Here is a 15,933-nt window from a genome sequence, read left to right on the forward strand (position 1 = left end):
CTGTTGGAGATAGAATATTATACTATTGTACTTATCGTTAATTCAATTCAATTCAATTCAAATATACTTTATTCATGTAGGCCTAGCAACAAGCACTTATGAATAGTAAGACAGTATTACATAGTTAAAATGTAATGGTAGAATGTGAATAAAAATGCTCATTTGAAAATTGACCCAGGGCATAATTAAAAAAATGTTGGCATTGAAATTATGTTTGTTTTGTCAGGGTTCTTTTTGCTACAGAACCCTAACATGTTCACCGCAATCCTTATCACAATATCATGTATACTCGATAATATCGTATAAATACTCGAATTCGCAGCGTCAGTTGTGTATTTCATCTTTCCCTTCGCTGCATCAGTATCGTTGCTTCTCCTATTTACTTCTATGATGTTACTGGGTAAGTGCCATTTTAGTTTTTTCTTCCTAAATTTTAAACACGAATGAAATATGGCTATTATTTATAAGGTGTATCCACACCGCAGTTAACTTTTGTGGAGCAATACTGCAACACGGTAACATAAGGTAGATTACTACACAAAGTTAACTGCAGTGTAAATGCCCCTTTACTCTTATCGCTGTATTTCATTACGTTTTAAAAGTGTAAAAAACCACATTTTTGTCTGTGACTCTGTGTATTAGATACAATATCCAAGTAAGGTATTTATTTGTGTATTTAACAATTCATCTAATACATTTAATTTTGTTCCTAAGTTATGAAAGTTTTTTTAAGATGTCAAAATGGTAGAAAAATCTTTAAAAACTCTAACGCTTTGGCCACGAAGCGCACCAGCCGAATGTGCACATTGAACGCCGACGTCGACCGCCATAGGTTAAAACAAGCCTGTGATGGTCACAACCTTTGATATCCTCTGATTTTTCAGCCAGTAACATGTTCGCGACGCTGCTGGTGCTGAGCGCGCTGGCATCAGGCGCACGCGCAGACTGCGACGCCTGCATCGCGGGTCGCTGCCATACCCGCAGACCCATCCTCTCGGGATTCCCCGTCACTGGCCAGATGGCAATTGACCGCACGGATAATATACTCTATCTACAGATTAACTCAAAACAGAATATCGCCATCTTTTTGGACGATCTGCAGCACCGACTGGTTAACATGATGAGCATAACAGGAATGGACTTCGACCAACCGTCCCACACTTTGTATATGCTTACAGAAGATGGAACATTCTATAAGTATTATGTAGCTAGAAATACAACGGTCGGTGGGCTACAGCTAAACGAAGGCATGCGCCCTAATATTATAAGGTATTTTACTGATGATAAACTGGTTTATTTTGAAGGGTATGCAAATAATACTAGTACATTTCATTATGTTGCAATGAATATATTTGATTGGCATTTTACTTTTTCAGTAAATTACTCAATTAACGACTTTATCACTGATGGCAGTTATATATTTTTCGTTTCTAATAATACGCTGTATGTATGTGATAATCAAGTTTATTCTGGAGCTTACCCACCCAATCCACCCAGACGACTACTAAGCAAGAAACACATAGCAATATCGTCAATATACCATTATGTTGATGAAGACCGTTTTAACGAATGGATATACATTGGTTCTACCACTGAAAAACTTATATATAAACTGAATAAAAATACGCAAGAACTAATTATACACGCTGGTTATAAATCGGGTGCAGTGCAGGATTTTCTGATCGGGAAGGATGGTCTTATAGTTTTCCGCGACGTGGACGGCAGCGTCGTACAGTGGGTGCCATCACTGCCGTCTCAAGATCGTAGTTGCGTCATTGAACCCCCGCACGAGAACTTCTTCGTCAGAGAGACGTGTGTTTTGTGATCGAAATTTTTTAATATCCGTATTTTATAAAAATAGATAATTATGTAAAAAATATTAATAAAACACACACATACACACTCATAACATACGTCTTTTATTTTAACTAAAGTGACAAATTTATTTTGATTCAAAAACCCCGTTCTCAAGTAGGTTCACACTTTGACTAGTAGTTAGTCATCATAACGTTAGCCATACCATATAATCATAGTTAGTCATAATATATGTCAGTTATCATTTGCCCGTGCCTTTCGCTCGCGCCAACATATGTTCGGACAAGTACGAGCGAAATGCACGTGAATAATAGCAGCGTTTCGTATAGCTAACGGTCTAAAACACTCAAAGCTCTTCATACGAGGAGTAGACTCCGGTTGGAGCAAAAAGCTATGGAAACTTAGCAGGAGACAACTGCAAATTATAACAGGGGTGTTTACGGGCCATTATGGGGTCAAAGGAGTTCTGGCCAGCATGGGACACTCCGACAACACCGATTGTCGATTGTGTGGTAAAGAGGAAGGCAGTAACACACCTAATGTGTGAATGTCACGCCCTCGCCAGACAAAGAATGAAGAACTTTGGAGCAGGCTACCTGGAACCAAAGGAATTCCAAACAAAGGAAAACCATAGAAAAAGACGACGTAAATTGAAAAAACAGCGGCGTCTTTTAGGAAAAAGTTGCAGGGTCACTGTCACTAATTCCTCTACTAAATAACAGTTTTATTAGCTTAACGAGTCCAGCAGCTTGTAGTGGTTGCGCGGGAGCCGAGTTCCACAAGTTGCGATCTCGAGGGGGCTTCGAACTAGATGAATAGATAGCCCATTCTGTTGTTCATAGACCGTCAAACAAGTGGTAATAACACAGTTAATACCTTAGCGAGTCCAGCAGTTTGTTGGTCGCGCGGGAGCTCAGTAGCTCAGTTCCACAAGTTGCGAGCCCGAGGGAGCTGCCGAGATTCGAACTGGATGTATAGAAGGACGATTATAATTTTATAATTAGTTACTTTTTTTCTTTTAAGTATCTATTGTTCATTGACAGTTAAACAAGTGGTGATAACAGTGCTATTAGCTCAGCTAGTCCAGCAGCTTGTAGTGGTCGCGCGGGAGCACAGTCCCACGAGTTGCAAGCCCAAAGCGAAATTATACATTTTGGTATTAAATGATTATTAATAATTATTTTGTTATATAATTCCTTTGAGCACCTAACTCGCGCCAATGAACATTATAAAAAATACCTTAAACCTGATTCTTACAAATCTGGACTTTCTTGGGCTCATATTCGTCAGCATTCTCTATCCTTCCATTAAAAAACATGTATAAAAAATTACATTACGTCACGTTTAATTGTTTTTTTTTACTTGTTATATTTATGTGTACACACACATGCACAAAATATTCTATCAGCATGTGTAACAAAATCAGTGAACCGAAATAAAGTAATCAAAAGTAAAATGATTATTAGAAAATACTACGTCGAAAACAAAAATAAGTATTAAAGTCAAATGAAATAAACGTAACCAAGTTATTTACTTTATTGAAACTGAAATATTTTCTTTCAATCAAAAATATACGTTCAAAAATCATTTCCTCTAATGAAATATTTATAAGGCTCCTTCGTTTCACATTTCTAACAGAAATATACCGTGTTCAAAAAAAATCTTAACCAAAAATAGTGGATAAATAAAAAGGTAATCTTTTACAATTTTACTCAGATTTTAAACTAATAGCTTTTTCTAGAAACCTCGAAACCATTTTTACACAGAAATACACACACAGACATTGTGGCTAAGTTACGGCCTGAATCGGACATCTCAAAAGAGCCCTTTATCACCTACCTTTCGGAATAAAAAATTATGAATGTATGTATGTATGCCACTTTACTACACATAAACAGGTTAACATAAAACAGATAAAAAATGTTATGTACAAAAGCGAACTTATCTCTCTGATCACTCTTTAGCTCTACATTTAATGAATTGTTTGTTTTCCTGTATCTTTTTACTGAGGTGTGCCAATAAAGAGTATTCTATCTATCTTATCCCTAAAAGGATCTCTATCCCTAATTATCGCCCCGGTTCAACTTTAAGATACGTCAAACATTTGCTAAAGATACGATATGGATTAGATATGTCAGAGCTTCGTCATACAAAAACGTCACTTTTGAAACTGACATATCCAATCCATATCGTATTTAAGATGGGAGTACGCTCTTTTCTTGAAGGACGTGTTGTTCTGACATATATGGCAGTTCATTGATTTAAACTTTCACGATTTGTAAACATTATTAAATTTTAGAAACCGGACTAAATCACGTATTGCGTTTTAAATTTACCTCCGACGTTTCGAGGACGGCGTTGTCCCCGTGGTCTCGTGGTCATAGTCGTGGTCGGTGGTCAATACGCGATTAAGTCCCGTTTCTATAATTTAATAGTGACAGTTTATGTCATATATATGTGTGTCTGTATTTGCGTTGTATACAGCTACATGCAAGAAATGCTTTCTTGCAAAGTTTAAGATAGTAAATTAGTTTTGGTCCTTCGAGCCGTATTCTGAAATTGGGTATCTACTTACTATGTGACATGCATAAAGTGTAAATAATGCATCGACGTTACGACCCCGGTAGCCGTAAAGCTAAGTATAGTGCAACAATGTATTACAACATTGTGCAACTGTTGAACAACATAATCTCATTAATGTTGGTCCTTATGCGGGTTGGGATTGAACAATGGTTTTCCCGAGGGACTGTCGTGTGATTCTCCAAAAATTAATTATGCAGTTTATTTTAAGTTTCACGACGCGGTTGTGATATCTGCAACACGTGTCTCCTTCTTCTTCCTCGCGTTGTTCCGGCATTTTGCCACAGCTCATGGGAGCCGCGGCCATCCGACCTTCAACCAACTAGGCTTTGTTGGGATTAGTCCGGTTTCCTCGCGATGTTTTCTTTCACTGAAAAGCGACTGGTAAATATCAAATGATATTTCGTACATACGTCCCGAAAAACTTATTGGTACGAGCCGAGGTTTGAACCTGCGACCTCCTGATTGCAAGCCACACGCTGTTACCGCTAGGCCACCAGCTTTTCTTCCACATACACAATACCGTGTATGAACCAAAATTGCGCTTTGTAGGTACGGAATGGCTGGATCGGTATAGTATTAAAAAAATCCAAGATTTTTTAAATGTAATAGGCAGCAAGCGAGCAAACGAGCCGCCTGATGGGAAGCGGTCATCGTCGCCCATGGACATAAGCAACATCAGAGGAGCCACTTATGCGTTTCCAACCTTTGAGAACCCTAAAAACCTGCTTCTTAAAGAACCCCATGTCATAGCGCAAGGGAAACACCTCAGAAGGTAGGTATAATAGAAGATGATGAATATGTTTACGTAGATTCCTCGAATAGCAGTCATAATTCGTATATTTACCTTATATATTGAAAACAGTTTTATTTTATCAATTCTATACCTACAGATAAAGTCAATGTAGCTACTGAGACCGTAATATTTTAAAATAAGTCAGTTATGATAATGATGCTCAGCTAAAAACCAGAGCAGAGCTGTGTACCCCGTTAATATACCGCCGGTTAGCCAATGAATTATTTAAACTTGGTGACAACCCCAACTTCAGAGAACTGTGCGAAAAGCGACCTTAGTCAGTCGTGATACGGGCGAACGTTTCCACAATGCAGTGGGGTTTGCAAGAAGTGCGGTTGCGACAAGATATATCTTTTAGACGCAATAAATGTTAAGCAAAATCTGCAGATTGCGTGTAGGTAAGCCTTTTGTGATTATTCAAGGTGGCAGCGAAATGAAAAATGCTAACATGTTTTACCTATACAAAGTAAAAATTATTGTATACACTTTAACATTATTGTTTTTTGTTCGAACTCTATAAGCTTAGTTTCTTTCTTTTTACATTTTTATGATACAGGTAGTTTTTACCCGACTGAGTCAGAAGGAGGGTAATGTTTTTCGAGCATATGCATGTAAGTACATATCTTTGGCCCGCATTACAGCCCAAACGGATGGCCGGTTTTGGACATATCAGGTGTCGTTTAATTCGTCAGAATTATGATAGTCATACATATGTATAGGCTATATACATTTTGTAAATGGCGCCCGCAACTGAAAAAAGCGGCCAAGTGCGAGTCGGACTCGCGCATGAAGGGTTCCGTACCATTTATGACGTATTAAAAAAAAACTACTTACTAGATCTCGTTCAAACCAATTTTCGGTGGAAGTTTGCATGGTAATGTATATCATATATTTTTTTTAGATTTTTCATTCTGTTATTTTAGAAGTTAAAGGGGGCCGGGACACACATTTTTTCACTTTGGAAGTGTCTCTCGCGCAAACTATTCAGTTTCGAAAAAAATGATATTAGAAATCTAAATATCATTTTTGAAGACCTATCCATAGATACCCCACACGTATGGGTTTGACGAAAAAAGATTTTTTGAGTTTCAGTTGTAAGTATGGAGAACCCCCAAAATTTATTATTATTTTTTTTTTCTCTTTTTGTGTTAAAATCTTAACGCGGTTCATAGAATATATCTACTTACCAAGTTTGAACAGTATAGCTCTTATAGTTTCGGAAAAAAGTGGCTGTGACATAAACGGACAAACGGAAATGACGAATCTATAAGGGTTCCGTTGTTTGCCATTTGGCTACGGAACCCTAAAAGGGGGAGAGGGTTGTTTTTTTTGTCAAAGCAATATGGCTACCAAATGAAAGCTAGTGAAAAGACAATTTCAAAAAGATATCAATCGAGTTTTTATTTATATAATAAAAATTGATCATGTAGTTGTCTGGATAATACTCAGAAGGGTGAATAATATGTAGGTCATACTTACTGAACAACGTTTACTATTGAAACCAACACCGAAAAATGGTATTCCGAACATTTGGGAGGCGTGCACGGGGTCGAAGCCAACACTTTAATGAAATGTAAGGAGTACACCGAGCGGATGCTGCCCTTGCCCGTGTGATGCATGCACGCAGAGGCTGCTCTTGCCCGTGTGATGCATGCACGCAGAGGCTGCTCTTGCCCGTGTGATGCATGCACGCAGAGGCTGCTCTTGCCCGTGTGATGCATGCACGCAGAGGCAACACCCGCCAGGGTGTAAGGACTATTGAGAGTTGATGAAATCTAAAATAAAGTAGGCTATTGGGTGAATGTGATGGACTAATTACTAGGCTATGGGATATAAAACCGGACACCCGTCTAAAAAATGCTATACAAACAGAATATAATATTAATATAGCGTAACTATATAATTAATCACAAATTAAAATATTTAATTTAAAAAATGGTATTTGTTATGTTTTAATAACATAGAAAATCTGTAGATAACAAAAACACACATTCTTCAGTTGGAGTCGAAGGAAGCATTGACATTTCCAATATATTGAGTTAGCGGTCTTATGCGGACAGTCGGGCACACAAGTAGGTGTTATATCTGGAACGCATAACAATAGGGACCGTGCGCGTTGGAGGGTCTGCCATCTTGTGGCTTGAATCGGAACCATAAACATGCACATGTACACGTCACGTGTTTTCTTGTGCATAGTAGGTTCTGCCATCTTGTGGGCTACATCGTAACAAAAACGAAAATTCATTTAACAGTTTACCATAATCATTGCAATAAAATAAAAACCTAACTGGTTTATTCCAGTTGTTCGCGTGGTGGACATACCCCGGTGTCACGAAGGCAAAAATACACTACTGATTAATTGAACTTTAATATCAATTTGAAGCAATTTTCAAATAATAATACAAATATGGCTCCTCCTCACACTCCAACTAAACCTAATTAAAAGCGGCAGCACTCTCATTACCTACTTGCAAACCGTCAACTGTCAAAAGTGACATTTTATCAACCAAAATGTGCATCAACTTTGATTACAAGCAAAATAAGTTTTTTTATGGTAGAGGAGGCAAACGAGCAGACGGATCACCTGATGGTAAGCGATTACCGCCGCCCATGGACACCTGCAACACCAGAGGGGTTGTAAGTTTACGTGCATCGTGGCCATCACTCTAAAAAAAGTATGTTAGTGAAAATGACTCGACTCGATATATCATAAAAGGGCCACCATCATACTAGTTTCACTTCGCATTCAAAACTGTAAGTACCACTGTGGCTTTAGTAAAAAGGGGTTCAAGTCTCGTGCAGTGCAGTTGAAAAAGGGCATTATACATATATCATGATTATAAAATTATCTTTACACACGTATTTCAAAATATTGGACTTTATTGTTGTGTGTGTTAAAATATTTGCTTTTCTTTTTAATTAATACTTACTAATTTTTTTTCGCTCTGCATCAATTGTATGTATCTCTGTTTGACCCTATGGTTGACTGGTAGAGATTGCCATTTGGCATTAAGTCCGCCATTTGTACATTGTTGATTTATATATTATTATTATATTTTATTTTAGTATATGGAAAACCAACAGCGCTTTACCGTGTGTGGCCTATAACAGGAGCAAAAAATTCAACTGTAGGCTGTACTCAAACTGACCAACATTTGTTCAGCAACTTTTACAAATAACTTTTATTTTGATTTTTAGACCACTTTAAAGTTTATTCTAAGACGCAGTGTATTGCGAATTTTGTTATGATTAAAGCGTGACAATCAACGTCAATTACACTGATGATAGCGTACATTGAAGGTAATATATAATTTGTAAGACAAATAGGAAGTATAATGAATTCATAATTTTAAAAAATCGCTGAACAAATGTTGGTAAGTTTACGGAGTACAACCTACAGTTAAATTTATTGCTCGTGTTACATGCCACACCCGGTATATATCCAAAACTTACTATAGAATTACAAAGTCCATTATAGGTTATTACTTATGGAAATATAATAAATTTTTAAAAAAATTTGACTCACTTAATTGACACATGAAAGGGATTATTTCCACGTCTACAGATTCCCCTTTCATTGTTGTATATATTTTGTGCAATAAACTTTAAATAAACAAATAAAACAATTGAACCGTACCGCTGATGTACGTATAGTCTAAGATGATAAGTTATCTCTTCGCGACTGTACCGGTTTTATTAAAGTTGAGTGCTTGGTTGACGTATTCAATAAATTATACGTAATATATACGGATATTCCTATATGAAAGTATTATTGTGTTACCTGCTGGTATTTTTTGAATGCCAGAATGTTTAGGATTCTTTATTCAAATATGTTGTTCGAACGCAATTATCTAGGTGAAATATATCATCAATCAAATAAATCATTTCTATCATGAAAATACCTAATCAAATTACCAAAATATTGAAGTAAAGTAAAAACCCATTTTTACAATTTTTATTTTAAGTGAATAATTATTTATAAAATATTTTTTTGCTTCCCCACAGCAACCAGCAAACATCGACGAGCAGCCGAAAGGTATAAATAGTACCCTTACATCTAAATAATTGCATTAAAAAAATGTTTGAAATAGCCATTTTTAGGGTTCCGTAGCCAAATGGCAAAAAACGGAACCCTTATAGATTCGTTATGTCTGTCTGTCTGTGTGTGTCCCCGTATGTCACAGCTACTTTTTTCCGAAACTATAAGAACTATACTGTTGAAACTTGGTAAATCGATGTATTCTATGAACCGCATTAAGATTTTCACACAAAACTAGAAAAAAAAAACAATAAATTTTGGGGGTTCCCCATACTTAAAACTTTAACTCAATTTTTTTTTCATCAAACCCATACGTGTGGGATATCTATGCATAGGTCTTCAAAAATGATATTGAGGTTTCTATTTATCATTTTTTTCTAAACTGAATAGTTTGCGCGAGAGACACGTCCAAAGTGGTAAAATGTGCCCCCCCCCCCCCCCCCCCCAGTGTAACTTCTAAAATAAGAGAATGAAAACTAATAAACAATATATGATGTACATTACCATGCAAACTTCCACCGAAAATTGGTTTGGTCGAGATCTAGTAAGTAGTTTTTTTTAATATGTCATAAATGGTACGGAACCCTTCATGGGCGAGTCCGACTAGCACTTGGCCGCTTTTTTTCCCGTAATTTCGGGATTGTTCCCATGACCATATTCAATATAACATTCTTTATGATAGGTATAGCAGGCAAACGAGCAAACGAATTGCCTGATGTTAAGTAAATTACGGTCGCCAATGGACACATAAAATGGGAGTACGCTCTTTTCTTGAAAGTTTGAAGGTCGGATCGGTCCAGAAATGCCGCAGGCGACAGTTCATTCTACAGTTTAGCTGCGCGAGGCAGGAAGTTTCTGGACACAGTTGAGGACTGCTAAACATGTAATTGGTGAAAAGCAAGTTTACTCTTGTGAGTAAATTTTTAAGTACGAGCAGGGGCGTATTTACCCTAGGGCCAAGCGGGCCATGGCCCAGAGCGGCAGGCTGATAAGGGCGGCAAAACAGGCCATTTTTCCTTAAATAAAATACATTATATGGTTAATCGGGCGGCGAACCTAATTGGCCCGGGGTGCCAAATATTTAAACGCATCTGAGTATGGCAATACGTTGAAAATCATCCCTAAATGTATGTTTCAGTTAATTCTCAACTGCTTTTTACTACCGTTACACTACTCACAGCACCAGTGCGCATGGTTGAATACCCCAAAAAGGAAAATTATTCCCGAACTAGTTAAACGGCCGACTCCCTTGCAGGCGGCATCGGCATCACTGCTGTTTGACTACAGTTATTTTATTTCTACTGCAGACAATGTTACTAAGATAACACATTTATATTACAAGACAATATACGAAAACAATTTTGCAAGTACATACATACCCAAAGTCCTAAGACAGACTGTAATGGGTTATTTATGATAATGAGATATGATGTACTTCTAGTTCAGACCGAGTTCGGTTAGTCTAATTTTGTAAATGAGATTTTTTTTTTATACTACGTCGGTGGCAAACAAGCATACGGCCTGCCTGATGGTAAGCAGTATCCGTAGCCTATGTACGCCTGCAACTCCAAAGGAGTTACATGCGCGTTGCCGACCCTAACCCCCTCCCACCCTCGTTGAGCTCTGGCAACCTTACTCACCGGCAGGAACACAACACTATGAGTAGGGTCTAGTGTTATTTGGCTGCGATTTTCTGTAAGGTGGAGGTACTTCCCCAGTTGGGCTCTGCTCTAGATCTGGAATGACATCCGCTGTGCTGTGCCCTACCACACAGAGCGAGATGACATTCACAATGCCCATACCTCTCTTGTGGACGTAGTTTAAGGACATACCCGGGTCCGGAATCAGTAATTAGCTTTGAAATTCTATTGTTGTTAGTTACAATGTAAAGGCATTCCATGTATATAAATATAATAAATAACGAATAGAATCAGGCGTTACTTACAGGCGGAAATCCATATTAATTAAAACACAAAATAATTGACTAATTAATGGCATGTAAAAATGCGCAAGTAAATAACGGGTTAGCACTGATTGACTAGCACGTTATCTTTTCGTAGATTAGCAAAGTAGATAGATAGATAGATAAAATCTTTATTCAACCACAACTTACATGCTTTGTGACACAAACAAATAACAAGAGAGAAAGAAAATTGACAAGGGACAAAGAAAAAGTAACATACAGTTTGACACTAATATCAATAATTACGTCAACAATCAAATGTATTACGTGTCTTATTTTTAGATTAATAGAGATATTAGTAGAGGGTCATGTGTTGTGGTAAAGAATAGGCGCCGTCTCAGCATAAATGCTGCGGAGACCACAGCGCTGATCTTCCGTCAGAACCTTAAAACCTACACTAATAAACGACCAGTGCAGCACTAGTCAATGTACTTATATGTTTAAATATATACTTATGTAATATTTTTTGTTTTAATACATATTAAATAAATTGTATGCTTACTGTCAAAAGATACAGCCGATATGTCTATATATGTATGGATAATATCAGTTATAAAAATAAACTTATTTCCCTAGATAAAGTTTATTTATGGAAATATTAACTGGTAACACATTCGTAATTTTAAAAAAGCCTACAGTGCTCTCCGCGTCCAGTACAATAACGCCTTCAGGGGGTTGTTGGGGCTGCCCTGGCGCTGCAGCGCGTCAGGAATGTTCGCCGCATGGAGAACCGACGGTTTCCAAGCCGTGATGCGGAAGCGGACAGCGTCCCTGAGCGAGCGTGTTCGGGGCAGTACCAACACTCACCTGAAGGTGATTGCTGAGAGGATGGACAGCCCTATCCTTATTCACTGGATGTCTCTGCATGCCATTTCAAATTGTAATTTATACTTTCTACTAACACACTTAGCCGTAAGTCATTACTAACATAATATGGATGTTTGTCCGAAATAAATGCTTTCATTTCATTTAATCACTCGTGTATGTTTACTAGTTTTAGTAAGTTTAAATTCGACACTCGTAAGTAAAACTTATTTTTATTTTATTAGATGTGTGTGTTAAATTTATTGCAGTTTAATTATTTAATATTGATGTATTTAAATTCTAATCTACGTGACCGTGGTTTAAAAATGATGAAGCCTGTTGCGGATACCATCATTGGTTTATTTTGCACGAAGCATGTTGCTGATTCGCATTTGAGGCCACCTGACGAAGCCTGCGGTGAGGATATTTTACATACAAATTTGATACTTTTCAAGGTTTTATTTGATCAGAATCCAGGAAGATCCAGAGGCTGTGAGTTCAAGTCTCACCCAAGACAGTAATTTTTCCACTTCTTAAAAAATAATTTATTTGATAATTTAATAATCTATTTAATAAATTATAATACTTTTAATACAGTAATATATTTGACCGTATCATATCTATATTTAAATATTTAAATGTAGACTGCGAAAGTGGCTACTAACCTTATCTTTATATGACGTCGATGAGTTTTTTAAACTGCCGTGTACATAGGTTATTAAGGTACTATGAAGTTGTATTAACTTATATTATGTTGAATGTTTTTATATGAAATGAGAATTAATGTGAATCAGATCTATATTAAATAGAGGTATTACTCTGTGACATTGACATGTTTGTTTTAAGTACTATTGTACCTATTATTAAGAAATTTTTGACCTATAACTTTGGCGTTATTAATAAAAAATTTGTATTTGTATTTTCAGAATGACTCACGCTAGTCCGGCCCGGGCCCGGGCCAAGGCGTCCGTCACGTCATTTTCTATGTATGTATTTATTTGCAAAAAATAAGTAGGTACAATAGTGTCTTCAGTGGTAAGTGACAGTCAATTGGTTGCTTATTCTGCTATTTGTACTAAACAGCTATGACGGCTGAACTGTGACCACGGTGAAAACGAAGCGCCGTAAGCTCCGGCCCGGCCCCCGCCCGGTCTAGCGTATCGTCTTTTAATCGTAAGATTTTAAAATCTGGATACTGCTTCGAGTGAACATTCTGTACCTCTAGTGTAACTTCCATTCGATAGCGTAACGTAACTTTCGCGTTTAGGTTAAGTCTCATTTTGTATGGGATTTTGAACAGCGCACCAAGCGGGACGTTTTGGAAACTCAAAGAGCGAGTGTAAATTATAAGTACGTTTACTCAAAGTGTCGCTCACGTTTACGTTTCGTATCGTATTTATAAGGGATCGCAAACCGTTTTATTTTTTAAACCGTTTTTGTACAATTACTCGGGAATGTCAACAATTGGATGGAATTGTAGAAATACTACACAAATTAATATTGACCTAACTGATAAAGTATTAAGGGTGATATTTAAATGAACATCGAATCAAAACATCACCAAAGACGATGAAGATAAAACCTCTTTAAGAACGTTGATTATGAAGAAAAAAATGTCACAATTGGGTGAGATACGATTATTCCAAAGTAACCAGACTCGGATGACATTCAGTTTGACACTTGTCATGTAAAAAGTTAATCGAGCAAACTACTGACGATACGTTTTACGTTAATATGCGAGTGTATTGCGCAACGTGACACTTGACAATTCTGAAAGTTAGCTCACTACTTTCATAGTTAAATTCTTTTTGCATGTTGGCAGACCTGGGTGGTAATCATCAAATTACGAAGTACAGTGCATGTGGGATCTTCCGGCGTATAAAGACCGCTACTTTATTTGTTCAAGCTATAGGTACGAGGCCAATGAGTAAAAGAGAAGTTTTGAGTATCGAACAAGCAATAAACTTTACATTAACGTGGATGCCATGCCAGTATGTACAGCAAAACCCTTAATAATGATCATATAGCTGAGTACCTACTAATATTACCCGATGCCTACCTGAAGTCCGATATTTTTTCAACAGTTTCAGCACGCATCAAAAACTGAACTGGGGGCCTACTCAAGATGACAATCGTTTGTGCTGACGTAGCTATGTATCTCTATCTCACTAATATGGAAGAGAAAGAGAACGGAAAGCGTTTCGTTATCGTAGCAAACTATTGTCATCTCGGCTAAGATGTAATCCCATCATCTTAGATCGCTCGTTGCATATCTACTTACCACTTTACGTGGCCAGTGAAAAGCAAGCATGAAGAGCGTAACATATCATAATAAGCTTCGAGAAGCGGCGGCACAGAGGCAAGTAAAGTATTCTACAGGATACATCTTGCTGAATTGTTTTTGAGTGCACATAATTTTTGTACACATAGATAAACTATACTTATATTACAAAACAAAATACCAACTGTATTGGATACCTACTTCCAAGATCTGAAAAAATATTGTAATGTAGCGAACGATCAATTAAAAAAGGCGTATATTTTATTTCAACTTTTTAATAATTAACATAATAATAATTATGTAAATCTACAAACAATGTCTTATTAGGTACCTAGGGATAAAAATTGACCGAATAAGTCAAGCCTATCCACCGTTCTTCGGTCCGTAGCCTACTTCTCTCCGCTGAATGCTGGGAAGTAAATCTTCGTCCTCCTGATCCACTTGTACTTAAGCGTTTTGGGTAGATCAAGACAGGTAGGTAAACAATTACTTTGATGAAAAGTTCCATGCTGGAGGCAATTTGCAATACGGTAATCCATGGTGTTTCACATAGGTACACATCACATACATTATGTATAATTTTCATTTTCATCACACTTGCTCGAAAAAGATCTTATTTCATGCTGGCGTACTGAAGGACAAAGGCCTATATTGTTCCCGCGGGAGTTATGGATTGTGAAAAAAAAAATAGCAACCGAATAGATCCACCGATTACCTTTATTAGGTATACCTCTATTTCTTTTGTATTTTCATCGATGGTAAAGGTAAACAATATATACCTTAGCAAAGTTTTAGATCGATACGGCTATATAAAAAATAGGTAATACGGAATGGAGAGATCTAATTATATTATTACTACGAAACTTCCGATATAAGTAATTTAACGGTCACAGTTAGTTTCACTAGAGTTAAATTGACCGGGATATAAACCATGATTACCTTTTATATTGTTTTAATAATATCGGGAGCTCCATAAAAATAATATAAAACCGGTCAATTAAAGTCTAATTCAACTGTCTCCTAGCCTAGACGGTAGTGACCCTGCTTACAAAGCAAGAGGTCCCAGGTTGAAGTCCCGGTATGGGCAATTATTTGTGTGTTCATCACGAATATTTGTTCCCGAGTTATGGATGTTATCTATGCACCTAAGTATAAATTTATCTATACAAGTCTGTGTATCGTCGCCTAATACCCCAAGCACAAGTTTTTTCTGAATTTGGGAATTAGGTCGACCTGTGTGAGATTTTTATGGACTCACGAGCTCTCACCACGTACCAGCCTCATTCCTATCGAACACGTCTGTCAAATGGGACTATAAGAACAGTAAAGTTCGTAAGCATGATCCTGCACCACCCATCCACGAGGACTTAAAACGGGTTTGCTGAAGGAATGTGTCATCATGTCACATAATAATTTCTAGAATGTAATAAATTCAATGAAATAGGTACCAATTCACATGTGTCAGAAGGTCAGAGGATGGCAGTTTTTTAAAAGACAAGGATTTTTTTTCAAATGATTTTTGTCAAACAGTGTCTAATAAGAAAAATAAAAATATGTTTTACGGTTAGCTTTCATTTGATACCGTTTTCTTCAGAGTGGTATGAAAATTGGAAAAGTTATTGAGTGAAGAACCAAATATGTGAAGTATTTAAGAA

At 37.0% G+C, this 15,933-nt stretch overlaps 1 protein-coding gene across 2 annotated transcripts; it reads left to right on the forward strand.

Annotated features, from left to right (window-relative positions):
- Positions 1 to 353: 353 nt before the first annotated feature.
- Positions 354 to 1,909, forward strand: LOC133518338 (uncharacterized). 2 transcript variants are annotated; one of them, XM_061852010.1, is made up of 3 exons: positions 354 to 400; positions 885 to 1,269; positions 1,377 to 1,909. In XM_061852010.1, exons 1-3 carry the CDS (start codon positions 388 to 390, stop codon positions 1,390 to 1,392), a joined length of 414 nt encoding a protein of 137 aa, XP_061707994.1. In that variant the 5' UTR covers positions 354 to 387; the 3' UTR covers positions 1,393 to 1,909. The 2 variants fall into 2 exon arrangements, with proteins under 2 accessions (XP_061707994.1, XP_061707993.1); XM_061852009.1 differs by having other exon boundaries at positions 885 to 1,909.
- Positions 1,910 to 15,933: the final 14,024 nt, after the last annotated feature.

Source organism: Cydia pomonella, chromosome 5 (assembly GCF_033807575.1).
Source record: "Cydia pomonella isolate Wapato2018A chromosome 5, ilCydPomo1, whole genome shotgun sequence".
In the NCBI taxonomy this organism is placed as follows: Eukaryota; Metazoa; Arthropoda; class Insecta; order Lepidoptera; family Tortricidae; genus Cydia; species Cydia pomonella.